At 34.8% G+C, this 26,801-nt stretch overlaps 2 protein-coding genes across 2 annotated transcripts in view; both read right to left on the reverse strand.

Moving 5' to 3' along the window:
- Window positions 1-560, reverse strand: part of CHDC2 (calponin homology domain containing 2) — a gene marked incomplete at its 3' end in the record, with an annotated part of 58,405 nt that extends 57,845 nt beyond the window's left edge. The window contains exon 1 of the mRNA XM_010191388.1: window positions 447-560. Coding sequence (XP_010189690.1) covers window positions 447-560 — 114 coding nt within the window. The remainder of the gene's footprint in view (window positions 1-446) is intronic.
- A 4,411-nt stretch (window positions 561-4,971) lies between these two features.
- Window positions 4,972-26,801, reverse strand: part of LOC104546096 (chromosome unknown open reading frame, human CXorf22) — a 29,380-nt gene continuing 7,550 nt past the window's right edge. Inside the window, exons 4-22 of the mRNA XM_010191389.1 lie at window positions 25,959-26,094; window positions 23,564-23,792; window positions 22,744-22,904; window positions 21,751-21,884; window positions 20,924-21,159; window positions 20,030-20,222; window positions 17,517-17,730; window positions 16,982-17,134; window positions 14,383-14,572; window positions 14,184-14,280; window positions 12,945-13,161; window positions 12,002-12,246; window positions 10,905-11,035; window positions 9,700-9,822; window positions 8,196-8,327; window positions 7,234-7,311; window positions 6,548-6,692; window positions 6,280-6,287; window positions 4,972-5,184 (exon numbers count right to left, since the gene is read on the reverse strand). Of these exons, the coding sequence (XP_010189691.1) occupies window positions 4,972-5,184; window positions 6,280-6,287; window positions 6,548-6,692; window positions 7,234-7,311; window positions 8,196-8,327; window positions 9,700-9,822; window positions 10,905-11,035; window positions 12,002-12,246; window positions 12,945-13,161; window positions 14,184-14,280; window positions 14,383-14,572; window positions 16,982-17,134; window positions 17,517-17,730; window positions 20,030-20,222; window positions 20,924-21,159; window positions 21,751-21,884; window positions 22,744-22,904; window positions 23,564-23,792; window positions 25,959-26,094 (3,035 nt within the window). The remainder of the gene's footprint in view (window positions 5,185-6,279; window positions 6,288-6,547; window positions 6,693-7,233; window positions 7,312-8,195; window positions 8,328-9,699; window positions 9,823-10,904; window positions 11,036-12,001; window positions 12,247-12,944; window positions 13,162-14,183; window positions 14,281-14,382; window positions 14,573-16,981; window positions 17,135-17,516; window positions 17,731-20,029; window positions 20,223-20,923; window positions 21,160-21,750; window positions 21,885-22,743; window positions 22,905-23,563; window positions 23,793-25,958; window positions 26,095-26,801) is intronic.

A 26,801-nucleotide genomic window follows, 5' to 3' on the forward strand; every position in this document is an offset into this window, starting at 1 on the left:
GAGCTGCTCTACTTTTCAGACAGTACAATTTAAAACTCAGTTAAAAAATACTCACTGCTAGCAATCAATCAATAAATAATATTATTAGTAATAATTCTTAGCTCTGTCTCTGGATAGGGATCAGGAAGCTATAACAGACATTTGGCCAGATAGTCATGGTTTTCTTTCTTTTTTTTTGTTTGTTTGGGTTTTTTTTTTTAATTGCCAGAAAAAATTTCTATTCATCCCCGAAATGAGAACCCTGCCTAGTCCGTCAGACATTCAGCTGGCTAAGCCTCTTTATACTGCAGTGAAAAAAAAAGCTATCTAAGATGTAGTTGAAGTGTCTCTGAATTAAAATTAATGCAGAAAAGAAAGCAGCATACAGCCTGTATACAAATATGATATTAAGAAGTATTTGCTAGCTTACCTATTTATATGTATTTTTGTATCCTGCTCTCACTTACAGCTTTGACTTCCACAGCCAACACCAAGGTTAAGCTCTCTCCAGTGAGGCAGAGCCCTGTCACCTCTAACACTTTCTGAGACACTTGAATAACAGAAAGGCACAGCCAGGCCATGTCCAAGAAGCATCTTAGTCTTATCCATAATGCATCAACTTCATTTTACCACTTAGAATACTGGAAGGATTATCTCAAAAAAACCCAAATATTATTTTATAAGCATGCCTATATACTTCATCTCTAAGAGCATCCTTTGATGTCACATGTGTTTTGCACACACTAAGTTTTCATGAGAATTGCAGGAACTAGTCAGAGTTCCCATGTATTTACTTCGTTCGTTGATTTGAAGTTTCTTGAGGCAGAAAGAAAACTAATGCCAAGCTGATTTTCACCAGGAGAATTCAAGATTGCAGTCAAGACTAAATGACTTGAAACCTTACATTAATAATTCAAGTAGGTTTAATAAAATTTTAAAGCATATTACAATAATTTCATGCATTCGTTATTTTTATTCAACACTTCTGAATTACTTTAATTTTTACTTAGCTCTAGAATCTACTTTCTTAGCAATAACATCAATATAGTGGGCTTTTGTTGGTTTATAGGGTAGTGTTGTCAGTAATGACTACAACAACAGCAGGAAGTTTTAGTAGAACCAGAAGGCTGACAGAAAAGAAAGTGACTCGATGGGATACAGAAGGTTTGTAGCAGCTGGGAGGTAAGCTGGGTAAGAGCAGTTGTCCAGAAAATGGTGATGAGATCAGAGAAACAGCTGTTCAAGTGCAGATTAGAGTTTTTTCAAGACTGGAAAATCAGGAAACAGAAGGAAGAAACCTAGTGAGAAAAGGGGGAAATCTAGATGAGGTAGAATGATAAAGAACTCAGATCTGAAGGGGAATGTTTTAAGAATCAGTAACTACTGAGAGCTTCTGATCACAACAGATGCTTGTACCTGGACCACTTTCTTAGCAGAACTATGATTTTTATTAGTATTCTACTTTGCAGGAGTTAAATTAAAGGGAAGCTACAGCATCCTGGGGGGTACATATACTTCCAGATGCTTCCTTTAGTCACACCATACTGGGCAACATATTTAGTTTTCAAAATTAACTTCATTTAACATTAGTCAGTGCTATTGCTACCAGCTATCAGTGCTGTATTAACTCTCAGTGACATTAACTTGTGACCACCAGTGGGTTGCAAGTTGTATTTGGGCATGTATTGCCTAGCAATAACCAAGCTGCCCCTTGACAGGCAGGCAGTAATACACTTGGAACAGAAAAAAAGCACTGGTCGTAAAGTGAGCTTACCTAGCACCAAGGGAAAAGGGAGCCTGTGGAGAGAAGGGGAAACTGAAATAAAGACATTTCATTAAAGCTGCACTTAACTAGTTGGTTATGAGGTATGAGGTGCCCCAGGAAAATGTCCTTCTTGAAGTTATTTATTCCCTTACTTCTGAAGGAAGTTGTTTCATTTGCCAAAAATTATTCTCAAGACTGGAAAAACACTTAGACCCAGAGTTTGAAAAATTAATAAAGGATTATGCTAGAAAACCCTATAGAGAAATCTGTTGTCAACAGATGCAATATATTCTACAGATATTTTTTTAGGAGAAGTCATAAAACAGATCCAGTCGAATGTAAGAATTATTTTTCAAAATTCCTATCATAATTAAAGCAGACTGTCTTCAGTTAGGTTGTCATACTACCAGTATCAAATGACAGTTGGAGATGCTCATCAATAACAAACATTAGTACTGAACAGTCATTCAGATGACAAGTGAAATTAAACATAGAGAACAATCTGCTGTTTCAGCAGTGCAGAAATATTAATTCAGTTAATCACTTGAACTTACAGCAGCGTCAGTAGCAACATTTCTACTCTTAATCCATCCTGCAACTTGACAAGGAAAGAAAATAGTAATAAAGCTCAATTATAACAATGGGAAATAGAGTACTGGGAGGCAAACAAAATCCCTGTTTTGATAGTTGGGGGTGGGGACATTTAGGATTTTAGAGAGTTAATATTTCACTTGTCTGTAAGGGGACAACTGACCTTCCACTATGCTATTTTCCACTACAGTGGAGAAAAAAGGATCACTTTGTACAGCAGCATTATCATCAGAGAAATCCAATGCCATAAACAAGAACAGAGCTATCGGATTTCAGGTTATGCCTTCGATCAATATGTATGTGGTTTAGATCTTATATGCAACTGTGTGCTTTTAGCTAACGAGATCAAATAAAATAAAATTATATCTACAGTCTAGATCAGAAATACCTCTGTTAAATATTTGACAAGGCTTAAGTAAAATTGTTTTATGAAAATAAATTGAAATTGAGGCCTTGGAAATTAAACTATTGTTACCTGTTAAATTTTATATGTAGTATGCAACCTTGTATCATCCATAGAACAATATTTCTAGGCCTTATTTATCATGTTTAAATCAGTACAATTGTGGCATTCTATTTTATAGCAATTCTAACTAAATTTTCTCTATAAATGCTAAAGCAAAAACAAAAAAAAGGTAAAAAAATTAACCACTAGCTTAACCAAGCTAAAGTATTAGTTGTACCACCATTACCATTCCCAGCTCATCCAAAACCAGAGCAAACTCCTCAAAAGTAAGTACATTCTATTCCAAAGTAATCAGAGGATACAAAACAAAAAACCAGAAAAAATGGAAACTTGGGAGATTCGGAGAGTTCTTGCAGAAAGGCATTACAATTTTAGCAACCAATTGCTTTCTCTGTTAGGTGCTGTATCTACAGTTCGCTAGAAGCTAGCTGGCAGTTCGAAAGCAACATCTTGTTTCTCATTTCTATTGACAATCTTTATTTAGAAGAAAAAAAATTAAAATGTTTTTGAATACTTATGTCTTTAAGCTGAAAAATGTTCTTTAAGAGAATGCAGGTTGCTTTCATAAATGAAATATGCATCTCAGGACTTTACTGGTAAAATAAAGTTCAAAACTAATTAAGTTTTGAAACTGGGCTGTAAGAACAGTAATAATATATACCTACTTATTTAAGTTCAGTCAATCTTTTCTCCATTTTTGTTTGACACGGCTCTGCACTATTTTATGTACTTCCTTTTATTTATAAGGGAAGCTAGCCTTTCCACATTCCAAGTTCATCATTTTAAGCCAAAAAAATCAATATTCCTTTGCATTAATTATCGTTCACACTTAGCAAGAGACTAAAAAGTCACTTTATAGTGACAGCCACTTTATACAGACAGCCACTAAAAAGTACTATTATAATTAATAAGAGTCTTAACACTGGCCCTAGACTTAACACTGGGGATAGAATTTCTTTTTGGGAGCAATGACATGCTGTCAGGATATGATTTTATATTGCATAAATGTGATTGTCTGACAGATTACTCATCCCTTTTGGACAAAGTGAAGCATTTCTGGTGATGCTTGTCCAACACCTTCTTACAAGTCTTCAATAATGGAGATAGCTTCTCAAGTAATTTATTCCAATATTTGACTCTTTTTGCTACAATGAGGTTTTCTATCTATTCTAGTCCATCTGGCATAATTTAAACCCCCTACTCATTACCTGTCTATTGTATGGAACAAGCACATATAAATTCTCTTGCACAGAATATCAGAAGTTGGTTGGTTTTTTTCCTTTTCACAGTTTGTACTTTCTGTATTTCTGATCATTTCCATTGCTTTCTTTTGCACTTCCTTTCCAAAGAAAATTTTCCCCCTTCTTTCTTTAAGTGTGCCCTCCCAGATTGGAAAAGTGTTTCAGCTGAAGTGTTATCAGCACTGATTAGAGTAATTATTTTACTTGTTTATTAACATTATTCATATTTATACAAAATCAGTATGTTGACTGACTCTATTCTTAGTTCTTGTTCAGCCTGCGATCTACAATACCATACAATGAGATGACTCCAACAGCATTATCTAGTCTTGCATTTCTATTATTGACCCTTCTCACCTAAATGAAAATGTCAGCATATATTCTGAATTCATTTCCAGTTTGACAATAGGTCAATGGTGATGTACTGTATGTACCATTTTGTAATTACACACTTTCCTAATGCTGTATCTAGTCTAAATCTGACTACTTTGTTTAAGATATGTTGCATCAGACAGCGCCAAGATAAAGATATGACATCTACTGCTTCTCCCCTAACCTCGAGGCCTGCTATGTTATAAAAGGAAATTAATTTGGTTTGAAATAGCTCATTTTTAATGTATGTATTGACTCATGTTCTGTCAGGAAAAATTAGTAGTGAACGTGCTATAAATTCACACCATCGGTTATTTCACAATAGCTTCCATGTATACACAGAATGAAAGCTGACAGCAAGTAGAAGAAGAAAATAACAGTGTTACCAGATACAGTGTGTAACATGCAAATATCACTGGCATGATGCTTTGAACAAAGGAATTCCCTTTTATTCAAAAACTAAAGTGCTGGGAAGGAGGAAGGTGGCAGCAAAAAAATACTATTTCTGACCCTTCCAAGATGACTGATATGCCTTTTTTTTGTTTGGTTGGGTTTTTTTAGGTAAATGCAGCTAATGCAACAGGTTTATGTGCCATAGAAGTGGTCCCCAGCTGCTTCTTCTGAAGTTGGCTCATAATATCAAACACTAAGTTTTCTTTCAGTTCATTCTTCTCCAAATACGTGGAAACCCCAAACCCTCCATTTCTAGAGTGCTGTTCAATTACTATAGTGTTCTTTATCGATACTACAGTTAATAAAATGCTATTTTCCTGTTGTAAAATTAACCCATAAAGTCTCATATCTTCAATCTATTACCCTCAAATAGTTCAATCCAAAAGCAACTTTGCCAATCCTTATGACACATAAAACTCCTCTACTTTTGCAGTTTCTCAGTCATCTGAGAGTAAAAGTACAAACAGCTGAAAAAAGACAATGGCTTCCAGCTTGCTGAATGATTTCATAAATGCACGGTAAGACATTTCAATTTAAGCTTACACCTTTCCCATTTTTAAGTCATTGAGAAAATGTGTTTTCTTTGTGTCTGCAAACATTTAAGGAAATCAGCAAATGCTATACCAAAGTTATTTCAGAACTTGTTTTCTTAAGAATTGGATTACTACTATAAAACTATTGCACACACTAAAACGTGCATCTAAGATGTCCATATTCTTTCAACATAGAAATATCACAGAGCATTATTTTATTTTAGCATAATCACCACTGCCCCATAAACCTACCTCTTTTGGCATGAAGGACAAGAAGCACTGCAAAGCAGACTTTCCCTCTAAGTTAACCGAATACAAATAAGGCTTTGAAGAACAGCAGTCAAGCACTGTCAAATGAAATTCAGAATCAAATTACAAATATTACACTAAATATCAGCTTCGTAATAGTTGCAGTACTTCAAAGTGATTTCCGACATAAGGTACTTACATATCTGTATGGTAAACAGTACTCACAAAATTACAAATGAATATGATATTTCTCATAATTATTCTAGAGGTAGTTTTGAGAAGTGTTAACAACCAGCAGCTTCCATTAAAGTCACTGATTTGGGGGAACACAATATTTCAGAAAAAAAAACCAAAACCAAAACACAAATAAAACAAAAACAAAACAAAACCAAACAAAACCCCACACCATCAAACAGCTACTGTCATTTACCTTTGAACAAAAGCATTAGGCAAAAATAGTTAACTAAACAATGAAAACTAATATCACGGGGAGAAAAACAGTTGGCTGAAACTGTTTTACAAAATTATTTTTAATCTAAACTAATGATTTAATTTACACAATTAAATTAAATTGTAGTGATTTAATCTACAAGCTTTTTTGGCTTTGTTTGTTTGTTTGTTTGAACATACCTTAGGAACTACAAGGGGAAAAAAAAATTAAAGAGAAAAAAGTCTCTACAGGCAACTTGACGTTTTCCAAATGCTTACTTTTGGCAAGTGCTATTTTACAGGGAAACCAAAATATATCCTCTTAATTTATATGAAGCAGCACTTTTAAAATAATTGCTTTAGGTTTTCCTAAATCAGAAAATTGGTGTACCAGAAAGTCTGACAGTTTTTCTCTAGGCATTATCCATTATTTACTTAATGAAAATTCTGATATAGAAAAAGCAAATACCTGAGTGGTCATTAACATTCAATTTAAAATCCTTATACTTAGAAAAATCAAACTCCACTCTGGTACATGCTTGTCCTTTGTTCTGCAGCAAAAATGGAATTGATTTTGTAGAACCGGCAAAAACACCATCAAAGTCAAATAGTTCCTGTAAGTTTAAAGAAAAACAAATGGGTCAAAGCACTGTGAAGTCAAGTTTATAACTGAACAGATTTGAACAGAATGTGAAAAATGTAACTGTTCAAAAATTCCCAATTTATAACACAATAAATGTCTTGGATTAATCAAGCATAGCCATTTTCTGTAAAATCTTTCCTGGACATAAAATGTAACCATTCAGAATTAAATAGATAAATTCCGTTACATCATCAGGAAATTTTTCATCATTCAGTAAACAGAACAGTGGATTCCTTTTCATTTATTGCACCTTTTTTCTATAACAACCTTAAAGAAATTCTACGTTTTCCAGATTGTCAAATTCAAAATCTAAAGCTATCAGCTATCATTTAGTGCAACTTTTATAAGTATATTTCGTTTTTCTCTTCCTAAGTTCTTCTCTTTGAATGTTTTCTCAGGAAGTTAATACAGGAAGACAATGAAAAATATTAAGTAGGGACAAGCCATTTTGACATCTAGATAAAGTAAAACACTATCCATCTTACCAATTGCTACAATTTCTTCATACTTACCACATCAATGTTTATTTTGGGGATCTCTACAAATCCAGCAATCCTAAGCACTCGTATCCCTGAATTTCGCACTGCTACCTAAATGAATGGACAACAGTGTGATTGTTGACAAGATCAGTTTAACATAACTATCTCACCAAATGTGCCATAACAACATGGAAAAAAAAGTTTAGAAAAAAAAGAAACAAACAACCAACAAAGCCAGACAATCTACCCCACAGATATAGAGTGGAGAGAGACACTCAGCATAATTTGTAACAAAAATAAATCTGCCCTTATAATAGAATGCATTTTTGTTATGGAAATATAAGAAAATGTCTTCAGTTTCTACAAAATTTACCAGATTCCAGTGACATGTGGCTTCAAAGAACTAATCATCCCTCTATGGCTTACCATATCTGGGAGAGTCATAGCCGACAATTACAAAAAAACCCAAAAAATAACAAAAAATCCAACAAAACAAAACAAAACCAAAAAACCCCACCATAACCCAGAAGCCAACAAAGTTTTAGGAAAGACCAGTCTTCTGCAGACAAAAATAACGTTGCAGGAGGCTGTATTGCAAGAATGAAGAGTTTTCTCTATGAAAGATGGGTTTCTCCAGGCTGAACAATTCCAGCTCTCTCAGCCTGTTCTTACAGGAGAGGTGCTCCAGCCCCCTGAATATGTCCATGTGATCTTCTGAAGACAATCACACATTAGTTTCAACAGCTTGCCAATGATATGAATCAGCTCAAACTGTGAAGTTGTTTTGATACTTCAGAGCGGGACAGATACCAAAGTTACAGAATAGGTTATAGCATCTATAAGAAAGCTTTTCTCTTTTATTTCTTTTCTTTTTTTTTCTTAAAAACCATAGAACACTGGAGATAAATTCCAAAAGATGCTTAAATGTACACACATCCCCACACAAAAATACACAACATAACACTCAAAAGACATATTCTTCCAGTTTGGAATACCTCCACTGTTGTAACAAAACTCATCTTTGCATTTGGAGTGAAACAGATTTTGAGATCAGCATGGCCTCCCACAGGTACCACTCCTTCAGAAGGGATAATCACCATTCCAGGGAGTGGGCTTGAATCAAGAACCTTCAAATGCAAACACAAAACATTAAAAATACTGAAAAAGGGGGTAGGGGCATGTTTTGTTGTTTTTTTTAAAATACCAATATATCTATCATGAAGATTTTATATTCCTACAAGGAAAACCTTCACAACATTTAATGCTCACTTGGGCTTAGAAGTTTAGGGCAAAAATCCTGGTAAACAAAATAAAGTAATATATTCCTGAACATGATGACTGTCAGTTTCTACTATGAAATTATTTTTGTACACCAGTTGGAAATTTCATATTCTGGTTTTTGAGTTGTTTTCATGAAGCTGTTAGAATATTCTACAAAGATTTATTTCAGTGACAGATCAATTCATCACTTCTTTTTTGACATTCACAGTAAGACGACAGAACACAGGACCCTAATGCTGTAAAGTTCAGTAATACTACTACAAGCATATATTCACTTTACCCACAATTCGTAAGTACAAAATAGGATTTGTTCTAATGCATTCTTATAATTTATTAAAGTATAGCTACACAAGTGATAATGACCAAGACCAACCAGCCATCTCTTGGCTTAAAAGTAATTATGGAGGCTTAAAAGTCTGGGTATTTATGTTTGTTTGTCTTATTTATTATGCTGATTTTATTCTTTCGGGCCTATTCTCCAGGAGTGTACTAATAACACTTATTATTACAATGCTCAGTTGATAAAGAGAGAGATACAGTACAAATCAAAATAAATTAAAGTTTCTTAGTACAATAGTAATGCAGTAACAAAAAATCTGAGGATTTTAATAAAAGTTATTTTGCTTCACTGAGTATATACATCAAATTATTCTCTGATCAGGAGAACTAATGAGGTTATGTTTTCTACTAATTCATGTATTATGTCTTCACCCACTCTGGCATCCATTTCACCTCTTATCCAATTCCTAATACAGCCTATCTTCCTCTCAGATATTAGTCAAGCAAAGTAATCACATTTGCTGTGACAGGTCTGGGTCTATGCACACATTGACTTGGCACTCAGTATGAATAGCATGACTAGCCAGTTTGCTTTGACTCTCAAAATTTAGTATAAAAACATCCAAGCTGTAACTACTTTTTCATAGGGCACACGAGTTCTCATGGTTCCCCACTGGTTCTCATGAGACTTCCAGAATCTTTTAGATCATTACTACTTTGCTTGCCTGTCGGTCCATCTATCCATCAATCCAAATTTGACAGAGGGACAGAATTCCTATTCATATACATCTTCTTTCTTCAGAAAACTCAGACAATAACTTAATTAGATGCGTATCTTATAACTGAGAATACAAAGCTGTAACATGATCTGATAAAATGAACTCCCTTCTTCCTCCTCACTCCAAGAAATTAAATATGCTAAAACTAATTTTAGCTTACTTGGAAGTATGCATGATTGTCTCCTATGTTTTGAAGGATGGCTATCTTAGAAGTAGGTAAGCCCAGTGGACTATAATTGAAGAGTATCTTCTGTTCCATAAACTGAACTTTAGTAATACCAAGCTACAAAAAAGAACAGAAAACAAGCAAATTAAATATCATATCACGAAGTACAAATAAATAATTCAGCCTAGTTTTCTTTTCGTTACTTGTGAAAATGCATAAATTAGACATATTCAGATAGAGAAACACAGCTTAAATGTGAGATAAGATTTACTCAATTTATTTTAGTCATCTATATTCAAAGCTAAAAGATGCAAACTTAGATATTTCTGGGCTAATTTTAAGACAAATACAAATATTTTAACTAAATTTAATTTAGCAGCATAAGCTCCATCATTTTTTTTTATCCTAAATGTGTGGAAGGACAAGATACTTCAGAGATTTTAATAGCAGTAGAAATACTAATATTCTAATTTACACACATCCTGGTTAACATATGGCAATTTTCAAGGCTTCAAAACAAGAGGGAGAAAAGAAAAAAAGCTACTAGGGACTAAACATAAAAGAGAAAGCAGGTACATCAAAAGGAAGGGAAAAGCTTTCTTGGCTCCTAAAATGGAAGTTCTAGAGCATGCAGCCAGTAGAATACAGTTAAAAAAAAGTCTGTCTCCTTGTCTCCTTCACACTCCTTGGCATGTAACTTAAGATAACAAATGATTAACCTAAGCTGAATTTCACTGTTTACAAGACTATCCAGAATGTTGCTTTCAAATTATCAGATATCACGTTGAAATAACAACACAAAATTACATTACAGCCTGAAGCTCTGAAACGTAGCTTCCCACACACACCTTGATTTTTATCCATTTAATATCCATCTAAAGAACTACCAGACCACCTCTCAACCTTTGTTTTGTTAAACTAATTGAGCCAAGAAGAACAATTATCACCTAGAATATAAGGACCACTAAGCTGCGGTATCAAAGGAAGTACATCATTGAAAGCAAGAAAAAGGCAAAATGCCTTTGTCTTGCCTTCTCTATCTTTGCTTTAGAGTGATATTCTTTTGTTAAACATGTCAAATAGAAGCCATATGAAATTAATTTTTTGAATACATGACAATAGAAATATATTTAAGAATCTGCTTGTGTTTAAAAAACTCACACATTTTGCTTCTCTAAATCTGCTGTATGAATCGTTACCTTTGCAAAACATTTCAGCTTAATTGTGTTTCCTTTATGCACACGCAAGTAGAATTCTCCTGCTTCTGGAGAGCCAAACCCTGGATGCCAAACGACTTCACACTCCAGATCTCTGTAGCCCTCCAGAAGGCCTAAATAAATGTGCATAATTTACACATTATAGCATATACATGTACAATTACCAAATTACATTGTATAATTAAGAATAACATAAGCACATTAAAGTGAAATGGCCTTCTACTACTGAAGATTAAGCCTGCATTTCAAAGGTGTTGAATAGTATGCTGAACTAAGTAAAATTAGTATCTGAATTCTCATGACAATTGCATAATCTGTTTATTAGCATCCTGCAGTAAAACACACTCAAAGTTCACTGGTATTTTTTAGCTGTTAATTACTCAAATAGCCTTCTCATAGAATAACAACTTTGGGAAAGCCCATATACATTTTCTTGCTTGCAACCAAGTCTGAAATCATATCAGCAGAAATATCTTTTCTCAAGAATCAGAGCACACCAAGCTCCTGGATCCAGCCAAATCTTGTTTGAACTGTGTAATGCCAATTCAGTTAGAGGTTCGTTCTTTAATAATGGAGCTCCAACTTACTCCTGCAGAATACTATATTTCAAAGGAAAGAAGGTAAAAGCTAATGTCTCACACACTTCTAACAAATATTGATCCATAACGCAAGTGAAAACTAATCCCAGATTGAATTCCCTTTGTGTCAGACTGTCTACATCAACTTCTTAGCAGCTTCATTCATACAGCACTTTTGTAAAAATCCCTGTCCTGATGAGCTGTACGATATTGTGAACTGCCATTAAATGGCTGCCTTCCTTTGAAATATCAGCAGTCTGTGCTGAGAAAAGTGTTTACGTCAGCGCTGTTGGCTGGACACAGCAGCAATGAACTGGACTGAATATGCACACAGGGGATGTCGCTATGGTATTAGCGCTTTGATCTGATACTACTTTTGGGACACACTGATACTGATACAAACCTTAAAAATACAGTTCATAGCATCAGCTGAACGTTTGTCTGTTTTAACATTACTGACATTTAAGATATGTGCACATACAATGTATTTGCGTAGTATACCTTTGTCTGGATGTATTGAAAATGCAGTTCCTCCATCTGTAATTATAGTTCTCCAAGTAAACTTAGCAGGATGGTTTCTGGGATTGTATACCCTGACAGTTGCTCTAAATTCTGTCTCTGCTAGGTAGCCAGGAACAGGATTTAAAATCAGTTCCCTTGCAGACAGCTCAAGTTCCACAGACACTGCTTTTGCAACTACCAGCACATGTCCAAGGTGTTGGCTGTTTATTGTATAAGTGAAAGATCTGTAACATAAGAATATATATTTCTCAATGTTTTTATTTATTTATTATGTTGTAGTCAGAGTAAAATTTATGTGAATCACAATCATTAGCAAGAAAATACTTAACAATCAAGCATGCACACAATTAAGACTGACAAGAGAAAGCAATTCATACTAGTTTTGCATAAAACTTAAATCATGTCAAAAGTGAAGATCATCTTAAAGGATGATCACCCACATACAGTCATTTTAGCAGCATTAGTAAAGTGAGAATTCCATCTCCACACCAGAAGGCTAGAAAACAGTTTGCCTATACTTTTACCCACGAGGTGCATCAAAAGATCTGAGCACAGATGCACTGATGAAACACAATGTCAGGAAGAGCATAGTATTTTTCAATAAATTTGTCCTAACAAACACACTGTAATAGCAGTTTTTTCCCTGATACATCTGTGTCTTTATGGGCTTTTGGCAGGACAGTTGTGGGTTGGTTTTTTTTTAAGCTCTAAGTAACTTTACTGTACTAACAAAATGTTGCTAGGAAAAATTAAATTAAAATTAAATGCAATTAAAATTGCATTAATTATTGCAATAACACCACAAATGAGTGTATGGTATTAACACCTATCGCAATTACACGAGTTTAAACCAGCCATGGTTTTTTTAATTCTATTACTGTGATGAAAATATGTAAATCAAGACAAATACAAGAAGCCTTACCTTTTAAACATTCCAAGAGTGTCTTTCTTGAATACAACTGGAATATGAGTCTTTGTAAGAGGAGGCACCACCTGAGACAAAGGACTTGTCTGCTGTAGCTCATCAATTTCCATCTCAATTTGTATCCATATATGAACTAACAAGTTATTGATGATGTACAGTTTTCTAGCTGTTGTAGAACACACACAGACATCACCAAAATCCATAGTAGAAGGACCTGAAATAAATAAGAAATAAAATCTTTATACCTTAATTCTGTCTGTGTTAGCCAGCTATTAAAATAGGAAAAGCAGCCTGCTAATTACCAAAGGCATTATTAATAACCAAAAATACTTCCTTTTATTAATCAGATATTTAAATGGCTAGGCAACCAGCAATTCACTGAGAGTTTATATACTTAACCTGTCTATTTGCTTCCTGATGTGTGATCATTTGGTTTAATAAGGCATGTAATTTGATGGTGACAGAATTATCTCACTACTGTATTTACTGCTATCACCAGTTTCTATGCTGGTCTGCAAACTTGAGTGCTCATGGTACAAAGCAAACATCCTACAAAAGTCTATATACTTTTTGTATTAATATGTTTATCTTATTCTACCTTTCCCCAAGGGTATCAGTATACACAGCTGCAGTATTCAAGTTCTGGCTTCACTAAAAATTAAAAAAAAAAAGCCCAGAAATTTTCACTTTGCTGTTAAGTAATTTTACTGAATAAAAATTGACCTTAAAATAGGCCAGTTTTAGTGCCAAGTGTTGTTAATAGATGAATCAGTCCCTCACAGACCTTAGAAGGTATCACTCCCCATCACAGAGCATTCTACTGAAATTATTTTGAAGGAGGATCCTGAAGAAGTTTTACTTTGCTGGGGTATCACTGTTCACTGCTAATTCCCAGAAACATCTGAACACTCCCATGAATCTTGCTGATATTATGCTGGTCCAGATATTATCCAATAACAAGGCATAAGAGCATGAGCAACCCTCACATTATGCTGTGCTGATCTCTCTACAACAGGCTGTAGCATAAGCAATCTTTAAAAGAAGCTCTCTTTTTACATAACTAATCATATCTCAGTATTTTCTGAATACAAAGCTTTAGTTAAACACTATGGTAGATATAGAGTTGCCACCAAATTAAGCTGTTTACTATTTAAGGTGAACAGTTACAGATCTAAATTGTTACTATAAGTGCTTTTATAACAACTATATGCATATAACACAAGTTAAAAGTCTTACCAATGAGTATTTGGTGAAGCTGCTTGGATGTCAAAGTTAGACTACAATCTTCCTTCTCTTGGCTAGAGGATGGCACAGCACTAAGCCCACTCCAAATCTGTGGTAACCACAAGACATCTTCTCAGAGCAGGATCAAAATTCTTATACTTTATATGGTAAACATATTATGCTTACATTACTACTCAAGCTTTTAACTTACTTCTTTGATTGAAGATTTGGAATCAACTGCTGCCAATTTTTCACTAGTTAATAGGCAATTTTCATCTAAAGGAAGCATTTTCAGTTGCAGCTTCTCCTTGTGAAAATCTGTGATTGAGATCTTTGGTGACATAAGTCCTTCAGCTGGTTTAAGGCCTATGTTCACAGAATTGTTATAAATATAAAACTGCCTATTGAGGAAGGAAAAAAAAAGGATATGGAAATCTAGAAGCTTGGGCATTCCATGTTCTACATAGTAAACTAATTAGGATTTTTAAACATAACAATAACACTTTAAATAGAAATATTTAATTATAAAAAATCCTCAAGTACAGAAAATGCCTTGAAAACTCTTTTATTGTATTGTATAGGGAAGTATTAACATCTGTTGCGCATTTGTGGCAATTGCTTAGCTAAATAGGCTGGAAAAGACCTCTAAGATCATCAAGTCCAGCTGTCAAACCAATACCCTCATGCCCACTAAACCATGTCCTAAAGGGCCATATCCACACATTTTTTGAACACCCCCAGGGACGGTGACTCCACCACTTCCCTGGGCAGCCTGTTCAAATGCTTGACCACTTTTTCAGTGAAAACATTTTTCCTAATATCCAATCTAAACCTCCCCTGGCACAACTTGAGGCCCTTTCTTCTCATCCTATCACTACTTACTTGGGAGAAGAGACCAACATCCATCTTCCTACAACCTACTTTCAGGCAGTTGTAGGAATCAATGAGGTCTCCCCTCAGTCTTCTTTTCTCCAGAATAAACAGCCCCAGCTCCCTCAGCAGCTCCTGATAAGACATGTTCTGCAGACCCCTCACCAGCTTCATTGCCCTTCTCTGGACACGCTTCAATGCCTCAATGTTCTTCTTGTAGTGAGGGGATCAAAACTTAATACAGTACTCAAGGTGCAACCTCACCAGTGCCAAATACAGGGGAAGGATCACTTCCCTGGTCCTGCGGGCCACACTATTTCTGATACAAGCCAGGATGCTGTTGGCCTTCTTAGTCACCTGGGCATGCTGCCGGCTCATGTGCAGCCAGCTGTCAACCAGCACTCTCAAATTTTTTTCCTCTGGGCTGGTCTCCAGCCACTCTCCCCAAGCCTGTAGGGTTGCATGGGGTTGTTGACCCAAGTGCAGGACCTGGCACTTGACCTTATTAAACCTCTAGCCTACCCAGGTCCCTCTGCAGAGCCTTCCTACCCTCAAGAGGATCAACACACCCACTCAATTTGGCGTCATTTGCAAACTTACTGAGGGAGCACTCAATTCCCTCATTCAGATCATTGATAAAGATGTTAAACAGGAGTGGTCCCAAAACTGAGCCCTGGGTAACACCACTTGAGTTGCAAGCTTTACAGCTACCAAAATATAAATACTATATCACATCTAAAATACCTCTTAAAGAACAATTAAGTTGTAAAGACAAGTACTTAAAAGTTAGAAAACGCCAAGATTACAAAGGATTCTTTCATTGTATATGTCTGAACTGGACCACTTATGGTCTAATTTTCAGAACAATTAACTTTTCTTGGTCAAAGTTCAACTCCAATCAACCAATTTCACCTGCACCAAGAGATTTAAAACTTCCAGAGAACTTACAGAGATGTTTCATATCAAGTATTCAGAAAAAAAATTACTATGTTTGATGGTAACAGTGAAATTAACCTGATAACTGAAATTTTCCTTTCTGTTCTTACTCCTCATGCAATATACCTTAAATATGTGTTACAGCCATACAAACAACAGTTCACCCACTACACAATACCAATTCCTTTCAAGAAAACCATACATGACGTGCATGCATGAAAATAAAATCAGTCCAGCTCTGCAGGCCTTGTCTGAATCATGATGTACACATATAGAGCAAGGTAAATTGAGATTACAAGAATAATCCACTGGCTTTATTAATTTTTAATAATGAGTCTTGCAAACTTAACACTCTTAAGGTATTACTTCTCTTGCTTTAGAGGCTTTACAGGCTTTTTTTTTCTTTTTTTTTTAAGTAAAACTTCTAAAGGTAGCACAGCCGTCAGTTCTACTTTTCCATGGTTTTGCTCAACTGCATACCAACCAAATACATGAATTCATGACATGAGAATTTACTATGAAATAAGCCTGGAAGACCAATACAATCCTTTAATCTTATCTGCTTCGTTCCACAAATTATATTCTAATTTATATACTGAACCCAACACTTTGAGTGAGCTAGACATATTAGTTGAAAATATGTACAATTTATTATATCAAAAGAAAGGAGAATCCAACACAATCAATGTTATGTTTTTCCTATTAACCACGACCAACTCTTCTTAAAACTTGGCACTTACTTAAATTCATTTTAGGTTTAATTTCAAGTTTCATGCCTCTGTCCTACCAGGCAGGGAGTAACCAGGAGGTGATCTCTAAATGTCTAAAGGAACATTTGAACAAAACAAGTTTTGAATGCATTACAAAGACCCAAGACCATAAGCATTTCAGCATGGGACAAATTTATGTATATGATTGATGCCACTAAGTTAATTCTGCACGTAAATACACATATTTTTCATATAAGCCTAAAGTGTTTATTTATCCTTTAAACAAAGTCTTACCTGGCAGCCTCTTTCTGTAAACGATGTTGTCTTAAACTAGAAATATAGTCTTCATAGTATTTCTTATGTGCTTCTTTTGACAGCCGTTCACAGACACTATAAGAAAACTCTGGATCTATGTAATTGTATCTCTCAGTCTTTGTGAAAATAGTCCTAAATATTTAAAGAGAATTGTAGTTTCACTACATGTGTAAAAAGATTCTAGGTCTTGTTAGACTGAACATATTGATTTTGCTACATATATATTTCATTACAAACATTCTTTTTATCACAGTTGATTATTAATATTCAACCTTGTAAAACAGCCATAAAAACAAAATATTGAAACTGTAATAGCTACATTTGTAGTACCACATAAGGAAAGCAACTCAGAAAATTTATGTGCAAGAAGCTCAAGGTTAAGTAGAATTCAATGAATTTTAAAGAACTTCCAGCCTGGGAAAAAAGTAAACTGTCATACGAGTAACCGATCTTGATCGACTACGCAGTATATATAACTGTGTGGTTCTAAATATTACATTCCCTTAATTTTTACCTGTACTTTTTCTTCCATTCACTAGGCCTAATGCTGGCTGCGCGGTCATTAGGAAAAGCTATAAATGCATCACTCTTCCAACTCCTGTTTATCCGATGAGTGTGAATTTGTGTTTGGGTTGATTTAAGCATTGCCACAGGTGCTGTATCAGTGGACTGTCCTGTGCCATCAGCTACAAACCGTCCAGTTGCATTGGAAATCATTGGTGTTATACCTTAAAATTCAAATAAAACATTTTACATACACTTACACTAATACTTTCAAAACAACAAAGTATTAGAAAATTAGTTCTTAATTTATACTGGCCCCACCCAGCAGCACAACAATCAGTCACTCATCCCATTATGTCTTCCTCAGACAAAAGGGAACAGCCAACTGCCCTTCTGGCCTAGATCACAGACAAACAAATGCTGAAGCCCAAACCAGTACTGCCATGTCCAGCTGTGGCGCTTTGTCTTACACATGAACATGACCAAACACTCAGAGCTGCCTCTGTCACAACACTGTCTGCAGTGTCCTAACACCTGTCTTAAGGGCTGCAAACACAGGTAAGATTTTTTACTAGAACTCCCAAGCTATCACATGTAAAAACAGAGCTCATATCTCTTTCACTCTAGTCTTAGAAAAGCACATATACACTAAAGATAAAGAGAAAAATTATGATGGAAACTAGGCCGTGTGTTTCCTCACCTCATGTTACATATGCGTTTAAAATAGCACTATAAATAAATAAATCCATTCTTCAACTACCCCTTCCTCCCTCAGCCGAAAAAAATTATATATTAAACTAAACATATTAGCTTTACCCACTTTAGCCTTACTTTACTCTAAAATGAAAAAACCCTACTTTCCATCCTCCAAACTATAGGAGTAATTACAACTTCCACTGCCCAGGGAGACACAGTTTGCAAAAAGCTTGATTCCAGTCTCTTCCTCGCCTCCACTGAATACAGAATGACAAATGCACATACTCATCCCCAGATACTGGGAGGTGAGCACAGGAAGATACAGAACCCATCTATTCAAGAACATGAAAAAAACCTCACTTCCCCTTCACACTTCAATGAAGCTTAAGAGCAAAACACATATCAGTAGCCTACAGAGTACAGACACCACTCAGAACCTCTTTAGAAACCTGCAAACAGGGGCAGAATGGGGGCATTAATACAGCAAATGGTAGACAGGAGCATATAGAAAAGCTGACAAAACTCAATTACTACATGAAATCTTCGATCCACAGAAACATAGTTTAATTGTGCTTTTGAAGCACAAAAACTGCAGGATTTCTGGATTTCAACATTAAAACCCATAAATTGCAAAACTTTAGTTTCTCATCAATTCTTGATTGCCAGGGACTTGAAATACCATCCTGAAAGTAGCAGAGGAATGTCCAATGGCTTATCAACCATTCTGATACTTGTAGAAAGAATAGCATTTTATCCTAACTTTCCAATTACTTCCTCTTTTCCACAATGCTCTCTTTGGGGGAAAAAAAAAAAAAAGGGTATTGCCTTCCTGTTCTTCATCAGTGAGTAAAACTTCAAGTGGGCAGCAGTCAGTTAAGGAGTATTCAAGCTCCCCTCCTTATCTACACAGAGAAACCAGATGCACCACTGTACAGGACTGCCCTGTTGCAATAGACAGCATCACCTGCAGATGCTACAGCATATTTAATGCTAGAAAAATCTATGTTTCCCATGACGGGTATTGCCTTCCTGTTCTTCATCAGTGAGTAAAACTTCAAGTGGGCAGCAGTCAGTTAAGGAGTATTCAAGCTCCCCTCCTTATCTACACAGAGAAACCAGATGCACCACTGTACAGGACTGCCCTGTTGCAATAGACAGCATCACCTGCAGATGCTACAGCATATTTAATGCTAGAAAAATCTATGTTTCCCATGACTGGTTTTGAAACCCAGTGATAGGTGTATTCAAGCCTACTGTAAAGTGGTTGTTCATAAGACATCTTAGGAACATGAGGAACAAATTAGAGACTAATTATTGCATATCCTGAAAGATTCTTTATGCTGGCATAGGCTTCAGAGGATGAGAAGAATAAATGGACATGGGACTGGTAGCAGGCTGTATTAACTAGCAAATTTATCTGGCAGTAGTAACTTTCAATCAGTAAAGAATATCCTGTTATCTTTTCTAACTCCTTGCTGTGCTTTACTTATCTCTCTACTTACAACTGAAGCATGTTAGCACTTGTGTAATGGCATCACTGACAAAATCTGGAATCTACATTTTCTGATTAATAAAAGCTAATTAATTATATGAAAATGTATGCTTTCATTGTTCAATTTTTGCTAAAATGAGAGGGAGGTTACCATTATTTCAGTCATTGTGTTATACTCTTATGGGTATACATCATACAACTGAGCATTTGCTCAACTCCCAAGGAGATACTATTTTTTAAAAACAAACTACAAATAGTAAAAAACTCGCTTAAAGTGTTAAAAATGTACTTTTCAAACATTTTATCACTTGTCACTTATCTTTTTATCATCTTACCAGGATTAATTTTGAATAGAACGTTTTTTCGTTTAGATTTGCACACACCAATAAAGCTCAAATATATTTGGTGAAGGGACTTTGTCTTCAAAACTTGCAAATTATTTTTCTCTAGTCCTCTACCAATGACATCAACAACTTGCTTCACTTTAAATGTTCCTATTTGATGTGGGGAAAATGAAAATATCACATCCTGGAAAAGAAAAGTCATTATGAGGCATATGAGGCAGAAAAGCAAAGAGAAAAGTTTTGTGTAATTCTCTGTTTCAATGAGTCACTTTTCTCCACACTTACTTCTAAGACAGGTGTTCAAAACTGGGCTTTTAGAATGTACCAACTGCCACACATAAATTAACAATATAAGGAAACACAGAACTGCTACACGTTAGGACACCACAAAGTCTCACTTGGTCATTTCTGGGACAAATTGTTCTCTCTTATGCTCTAAGATACAAGTTTGTGAAATTATAAATGTCTCCATATTTGACTTAAATTTGGCAAAGTCTCTTCTATTAAAAGAAGTTATGTTACTCAAGCATTTGTGATTTACTGAAAGAAATGAAAAGGATCCTGCAAAGCTTTGAGTATAAATCAATCTCCTCAAGTCAGTAAAATATATATAAAAAAAATTAAAGCCAGGAAAAACCTAGTTAATGGTAGTACTAAAGAAATTTTATTTTTTCCAAATTTAAAATAACACAGTTGTTGCTTCCTGAAGTACAGGAAAGTGCATTAAAACACACTGCATAAGGAGAAAAAAAAAGACATTTAGCTGGTACTAAACATTATGGCTACTAAAATGAAATTGTTCTGGTTTACTCTGAAGAAACACCACTACTGAACACTGTAAAGTAATCTGCATATCTACGTAATCTAAGAGAAAGAGGTACTTACCTTCGCAGATCTTTTTTCAATTTTTCCTTTGTCAGGAGAAATCTTAAATTGAGCAGTCTTGCGGAAGCTGAATGTTACTGGAAGGTACTCAGATTCATTTCTGAGTGTGCATAGAACCTGAGTTTGTTCACCCATGAAACAGTCCATAAACTTAATAACTGGTCCTGGATTAAAAGTTAACATGACAGGAAGCCCAGAACCTGTCAAAGCTAACTCTATGTGATGAGGATGATTCACTGCATTAGACAAACACAAAAAACAAAAAAACAAACAAATCTTACCAATTAGCTTACAAACAAAAAAAGTCATACTATACTGTGGTTGTATGGTTGCAAAAACAAAACAATACTGTAACACAATATGATTTATAATGCACTTTTCCATAAACTTAACAGACACGCTTATTTATAATGGCTGTTAGATAATGTATTTGCTCATTAAGGAAGTTGAGGGTGATCTAATATTCACTTGAAAATGCAAAAAAATTGTATTATCAAAGTGCTGGTGACTTACAAGTGGATGAGGTTTGTTTTATGTCCTCCAAATATTTACATTTATAATTAAGTTCTAGGTGTTCACTACCAACAAGTATATTCATGACATGCATGATTCCCTTTTTCTTTGTACTCAATGTTCAAAGAGTTTTTGGTGCTAAAGCATTAAGGATGTAAGTTACAGTAATTTATTCATATTGATAGAAATAAAATAATCACACTTTTCACATAAAACTGCTAAAAAGGTTAATAAATTAAAGAAAAAATCAAGATATACAGTTTTGTCATCCATCATGCATTTCTCACTGTGACTATACATTTCTGATAACATACTTGTGATTGCTGCGGCACCGTCGTTGAGGGCCTGCAGATAGCCATCTGCATTCCCAGCAGCTTCAAATCTCAGAAACAGTGCGTAGTATTGCTTCAGTGATAAGTCATTCACTCCCAAGCCACTTTTAAATTCTCTGTAAGAGTCACAATCTCTAATTACAAGATGGGGAAAGAAACAAACCACCAAACCCAACCCACAAAAAATGTAAGGCTCATTTTTCATCATCCAGTTTGGCTTCTTCACTGTTGGTTACACCTTTAACAAATGATCATTATACTTCCTTTCAGATAATGGAACAGTAAGAAATTTAAGCCCAGTAATATCTGTGTGCCTATTATACTCATAATTTGATATATTTTCCAGTCTACAACAGCTTTCTAAACTAATATTACACGCGTAATTATAGTTTATAATCAGAGTTTAAGTAAGGGAAAATGGCAGGAGCTCATTTTTTTTCTTTTCATTATCCAATGAAGAAAAGTTCCCTTATGCTTACTATTTCTTTTAATGGAATGAAAGATCTCCAAAATGTTTCAGGCTCTTTGCGATGAAATATATGTATTCTTTCATAATGCTGCATATATAGTATAACTTTATGAAATAAATCTCAAGTCATTAAAAAGGCACTTAATTTGACACTGTGGAACTCTCTCAACAATCTTTAGGTCTTTCAACATATTTAACAGGAGCTGCAATTAGTTCCCTTGGCAAAATCTGACAAAATTCTTGTTGTCACAAAACAAGCTTAACCAATTCTTGGTTCAAATACATCCTTAACGTATTCTAAAACATCTCCCAGGTGTTCACTTCAGACTTTGCTTTCTCATTTGTAGTATCATGCCAAGCAAATTTTTAAAGACACATAAATATGTAAGACATCATTCAGAAAAAACTTTGCAGACACACCAACTTGGAATTATTTTCTCTTACACAGCTCTTTACAGAGTAGTTTAGACCAATCAACTTGTGTTCATCTAATTTAGACCACTCACTTCGGACTAAAGCACAATGTAAGCAAAGATTTCTGATAGGGTAGCAGCGTTCCTTGATTGGGAGTGCACAAGATCAAGTTGGAAACATCTGCATCTCTTGTTCTATTCCTGAGGCTTAAGTCCCGTAAGACAGCATCTGTACTCCTCTGAAGATCTGTCCCCTAAAAAATAATCATAACGTGAAATACATCAGCTTGTTTTGTTTCCCCTTTTTTCTTTGTTTGGTTTGGGTTTTTTTTTCCTACACATACATTTTAATATCTTTCAAAACAAGTAAAAAGACATAATATAAGTAATAGCACTGACATTGTAAAGACACCACATGGCTAATGAACCAATTTTTAAGCATCAATTTCATGTCAATGTTTTGAAGTACTTTTTCTAAAGATGATGCTTTCTCAGATGATTTCACTGTCTGAGAGAAACAAGTGAAACCACAGATGCTTAACATATTCGAATACGAAAATTTACTTTGATAATTCCTACTAAATGATAAGAAATCCAGTAGGTGAAAGCAAAACCTCTCAAAAACAACCCCAAACAAATAGAACAAAAAAACACATCTAGGGAATGTACTTGACATTGTTAAGGTTAAAATGTCATGTACTGAAAGAGAAGTATCCAAAAAACTTCATTCTAAGGTTAAATTATAATTTGTAAAAAACTTGTTGGTTGGACAGAAGTTTCAGAAAGTTTATCAAACAGGAAATCGTATGACATAGTAAACACTACTAGAAGATGAATGTTGAGAAATAAAAAATGCAAAAGCAGAAATGAAAACAAGTTTTCAACTAAAATAAAAAACAGAACATTTTCTTACCATTTCTCCTCCAATGGCATTGTCTTCCAGTACTGCTACCCAGTCCATACACTCAGGACTTTCATTGTATAAATATATTTGTTCAGTCTTTGAAGACCCGAAGTAAACTGGTCCAAAGTTAACGCATTCCAATTTATTTCCAGAAGACACTCCCAGAATTTTAAGAACTTGTTCAACCACAACAGCTTTGATCCATACTTCAGTGTAGCCATGACCTTTCAACTTCACTCTGTCAGTAAAAATAGCAAGCAGCAATAGGTAGTGTAGAAAAGTATTACAAATAATCCGTTTGATTTACATTAGAACTTATGCAAAGCTGAACCAAATCAGAGCATTTAAATCACTGGCTTTCCATAGAAAAACTAAGGGTGGGGGGGTGGGGGGGGAGATAAAAAAATAAAGGCAAAAAACCAAACAATGTGATACCTAACAGGTATGCTACCAATCAAGAAGAACCACATATTACGTAGCGGAGCTTTGGGGAGCTTTCTGAGTTTTTCCCCCTTTTTAATGTTTGAAACAACAGGAATGACATCTCAAAGAATCACAATAGTCCACAGATTATACACTGCTCTTATTTCTGACAATCTCTGTATCTAGACACCAATTTTGGCATATAATTACTAATTTTCTCTTAGGTAACTGCAGCTAGAAGTTCACCTGAATAAGTATAAAAGAACTGCTACTGTTCCTGAATGAATGCTTGATCTTGATGATACCACAAAAAAACAAGGGGTCATATAGACATTGTACAAATCTTTGTTATTAGAATTCTACTGGAACAAAGCATATTTGTTCTTACTGCACAAAAGAATCAAATTTAGTAATACAATTTTTTGTCCTAATAAGAACAACTCTCCTTTTCAACAGCCTCTGAGCTGAAAAAAATTTAAAAAAAAAATCTTTGCTTTGAATAGTCACTTATATAAGGGACTGGGATATACACAAGGGATCTGGGAGAGGTTCTCAAACTCTCTAAATATCATCTTTCCAATTCTGAAGCATGATTCCGTGATGTGCCAAGACAGAACAGAAATCTCAAAAAAATACAAGAATAGATCCCTCTGAAAAGAGGTTTCCTTGCACGTAGAAGCAAAACACTTAGAAGAAAAGGCACATGGAAACAACCAGGATGTTTTCATCAAAGCTGTACTAGTTCTCCAAGTCAAATTCCTGTCAAAAACCTATAGTAAGACTACCAATATTACCCTATTTGTTTAAATACATATATACACACATGTAAACACATATATTCATGCTTTGCACAAGGCTTGACAAAGAAACTTAAGATTTCATTTAGTTTAAAGGATATAGCAATGACTACTAAGAATTGCCAAATTCACTGACAGAATTATGTAGAATTTAAGGCACAGAAGGGGTCAAGGATAAAATTTAAGCTGTGTAGTTATGTTCTTTCAATTTAATAGATAAACTATCTAGTAGACTGCAGGAGACAGTAGCTGTTTAATCAAGATGGTGCAAAGAAAAGAACAGTGGTAGCCTGGATAGCAAAGGCAAGGCAGGAAGCATGACACTTTTCAAGCAAAAGGTTGAAACTCAATAATCAAACAAAATATCACATGAAGGAGGATGTAACTGCAAGGCTAAATACAGATGTTATCTTCCCTGTCACTCTAATAGCATTTTTCTCCTTTCATGTCATTTTCTTTTCCAACAGGTTACAAAACACAAGAGCAGGAAAAACTGAACTTTAAGTCATATATCTTAATAATTTACAAACAAAACAGGAAGCACCCCCCCACAAAAAAAAAATTAAAAAAATATTAAAAAAATAAAAAATACCCAACTGCACCCTAGTCACTATTATAAGAAAACAAGCTGCAAAAGGACTTTCCAGATTGGTATCCACTTGCAAAATCTAGCACTTCCTAAAAAGTTTATATTCACTATTTGAAGAGACACATGGTGGGCATTTAAAAATAGTCTATTCTAAAAAGAATTAGTGGTTGCAAATACATTTCCACCATCTAAAATAAGATACACCAAAGGACATCATAATGTTTCTGAGACTCCTGAAACATGTACAGCCAAAAAAAAAACCACCCCAGCAAAGTTACAGAAGCTAAAAAAATGAACGCAGGATGTGCGAAAAGGTGAAAGATAAAAAAGTTTTCAGTTATTTGTATACTGAGAGATGTACAAACATCCCATGTCATTACTACTTATGAGAAATCTTTAATAACACAACTGATGCATCACTGTTTTGTGGAGATAATATAATCACCAAATTAACTTAAAAATAAATGTGGAAGACACCAACTGACACCTAGGAGTTTAACCATTTTAGATAAACATTCATAACACTGACTAGAATTGCTAACAGACAAAAATACCATTTACAGAGCTGGAGTTCTTCAGTCATACACTCACTCACTTTATCACTTCCTTGATGATTCTGGGTAAATCTGTGCAGATATCCACTTTAACTTTCTTTACAGATTTTGGTTTTACCACTCCACTGCTAGGTTCTATGTTAAGAACAACTCCATCATATGATATTTTAAATGTACCTAAAAGAAATAGAATAATAAATAGAAAGTTACACAACATAAAGTTGCAGATTCATATTCTTCCATTACATTCTTGGAATTACAAAACACAGAATGTGGATATACACAAGCAGCACATTTTCCTATGGAAACAGGAAACATTAAGTTAACTTTTTTCAGAACTATTTCTAACACAAAGTATATAATTATTTCCAGGGTTTCTTTAAATAATATACACCCATCCAATGTCACTTTGCAAGTTGTGATTATAACAGAAAAGGTACTCACATTCCAAACATAAGTGACTATATAATAAAGCCGTTGTAAGTAACAAGTGAAGAGTTATCGGATACTTTATACACAGGTCAAGGCAGCTACCATTGATAGAAGGTTAAATGCACGTTGCAGGTAACAATAGTTTTCATTATTTGGTATGCATACAACAGAATTTCTTGAGAAAAGTTATTATTTCTAAGTTATAAAAATATGTTTTACATGTGAAAAATTTATTAAATGTGTATTTAACCAGCAGCACTACTAATTTGTCATTATATCATACATAGCAATTAATTGTTTCAAATGTTGTAGGAAAAATGCACTGTTTAACCTCAGACAATAGATAATCTCCGATACGAGATCGGAAGCAGGAACAAAGCACTTGTTTTGTGCATGGGATGACATGTGAAATGCAGTTCTTGACTCACAGGCCAGCATGCAGCACTTCCTGC

The sequence above is a fragment of the Mesitornis unicolor genome, unplaced genomic scaffold (assembly GCF_000695765.1).
Source record: "Mesitornis unicolor isolate BGI_N332 unplaced genomic scaffold, ASM69576v1 scaffold11469, whole genome shotgun sequence".
NCBI classification, from domain to species: domain Eukaryota; kingdom Metazoa; phylum Chordata; class Aves; order Mesitornithiformes; family Mesitornithidae; genus Mesitornis; species Mesitornis unicolor.